At 40.2% G+C, this 2,274-nt stretch overlaps 1 protein-coding gene across 1 annotated transcript in view; it reads left to right on the plus strand.

Moving 5' to 3' along the window:
* Nucleotides 1-740: 740 nt before the first annotated feature.
* golga5 (golgin A5) overlaps nucleotides 741-2,274 on the plus strand; it is a gene marked incomplete at both ends in the record, with an annotated part of 10,256 nt that continues 8,722 nt past the window's right edge. The window contains 4 exon segments of the mRNA XM_014017347.1: nucleotides 741-938; nucleotides 1,013-1,232; nucleotides 1,514-1,637; nucleotides 1,722-1,925. Coding sequence (XP_013872801.1) covers nucleotides 741-938; nucleotides 1,013-1,232; nucleotides 1,514-1,637; nucleotides 1,722-1,925 — 746 coding nt within the window.

Below are 2,274 nucleotides of genomic sequence, written 5' to 3' on the forward strand. Positions count from 1 at the left end.
GTCCTGATGCATCTCAGTAATCCAGGTAAAAAAATCAAAGGAAAAAAATTGTATAGGTCCTCTGGACGGGTTCTTCTTGAGTGAAACAAACATTATTTGGCTCAAGAGGCAGAATTTTACTACAGTTATGACTTGCTACTTCTTGAAAACATAGAAAAATATCTAACTTTTGTGAGGGGCTGTTAAAATGCATCGTGTCAGGTGGATGATTAATTTTCGTCACCTTATAATAAAGAGGAAAAGCTTTGAGTGATTCTCATTTACAAAGATTCAGAAACAATTTCAAACGTCCTAAAATAGGTTTTTAAAAATAAAATAATCAAGTAAATCCAACGGCTGTCAGCCTCCATTTAATAWGTACGTGAGCCGTCCTGATGTCACCTTGCAGCTGGTTCTGGAAGGTGTGCATGAACAGAAAGTACCAAAACAAGGAGGAAACTACAGAACTGGAGGAGAGACATTCAGCTCACACTGTCTTCATTTTTTTACTGAATAAGTTTGAGTTTGAGATGGGCTTCACTTTGTAAAAGGTTTGCAGAATGAAGATGAAGCACTTGGGAACACAACAAATGGGCTCACATTATTAGATTTTAATAAAAAATCAGTTTAGAATCGAATCGAATGGTGAGAGTAAAACTTTCCCACCGTTTTAAACAGTAAAAATTCTCTGAACAGAACTTTGCCCCGCTTTGTTGTACAACTGATTTCTAAGTGTTGTTTTGTGTTTTTGATCACCTCAGACACGTCTGAGAGTTCAGACTCAGGCTCGGCCCCCCCTCAGGAGTCCAGCCGGCAGGAGCCCCCTCATGCACCCGAGGGACCACAGAACCAGATGGTGTCCAGCCTGCGTCTGGAGAACCAGCTGCTGCGCAGTGAGGTGGCTTCCCTCAACCAGGAGATGGCCTCCGTTATTCAGAGAGCTAAAGATTTACAGGATGGTAAAACAGAGCACAACAAGTCTTTATATTTCCTCAGTTTTTGGTCCGTTATAAAAATGTTTTATTTGTTTCAGAACTGAACCAGGCCCGTTTGCGTGCAGACAGATGGAACTCGGAGCAGTCTCAAACGAACCACACCTTACGAGAACTTCGGTCCCACGTGGATGACCTCACAGAAGCCCTTTCTGCCAAAGATGGTCAACTTGCAGTTTTAAAAATCCGACTTGATGAAGCTGATCAGCTTCTGAAATCCCGCAGTGCTGCGTTAGAAGAGGTCCAGCAGGAAAAATCAAGGTACACTTGTCACAATCTTCTGAAATTAAAATCAGCTTAAGTTTATTATTATTATTATTAAGGCTGCCAATCCATAAACACTGAAGCAGCTTTTTTACTGATCTGTTTGTTTTATATCCCCACCCCAACCCCATTTTTTTTTCTTTACGGTTCTTTTAAATCAAAATGTTGACATTTTTACTGAACTTAGATCATTACAAAGTTTAACATGACTGTGCTCTCCTCAAAATTTCTGCATAGATTTTTGGTTTGATCCAAATAAATTTCCTTTTTTTTTGTAGAATTATGCAGGACCACACAGAAGGGAGCAGCATGCAGACTCAGGTTCTTGAAAGAATACAGGAGAGGCTACAAGAGGCAGAACTGTCTGTACGAAGGGAACAAGACAGCTACCGGCAGATGCAGGTGCCCAGTGATTGTGTCTGTATTTGTGACAAATCAGTGCTGAACATGTTTAGAGGGACTCATGAGTTCTCTGTCATTGAGCAGAATGAGTTTGCTGGCCGCCTGGCCAAATTAGAAGCTGAAAGGCAGACCCTCGCAGAGACGTTGACTGCAGCGGAGCGACGAGTGTTGGATGAGAAGCTCAGAGCCGATGACTTTCAGCAGCAGCTGAAAAGTGCTAAAGCTGCTGCTGACTCTGCCAAGCAGGAGTTACAAGACTACAAGCACAAAGCTTCACGCATCTTACAAGTAAGGCAATTCAATTCAATTCAAAAATACTTTATTGATCCCAGAGGGAAATTAGGTAACATTGTAACATTTAATGTAATGTAATTTTAATCCTCTGGAGAAAATTATTGTCTTCAAAGATTTATTTTCATTAGATCCCTTCAACTCAAAATCCTATTTATTTACTGTATATTTATATACTGTGTATTATAGTATACGTATTTTAAGATGCAAGTGTAACTCAAAGTACTTAACAGAACACATACACCCCCAATTAAAAACTAGAACTGCAAAGCAGTTATGACCGGGGTCCAAGCCCTTTTATGCATGTCAGCCTTTGTCATGTTGTTTGTAGCATATTGTTGATCTT

The sequence above is a fragment of the Austrofundulus limnaeus genome, unplaced genomic scaffold (assembly GCF_001266775.1).
Source record: "Austrofundulus limnaeus strain Quisiro unplaced genomic scaffold, Austrofundulus_limnaeus-1.0 Scaffold166, whole genome shotgun sequence".
Lineage (NCBI taxonomy): Eukaryota > Metazoa > Chordata > Actinopteri > Cyprinodontiformes > Rivulidae > Austrofundulus > Austrofundulus limnaeus.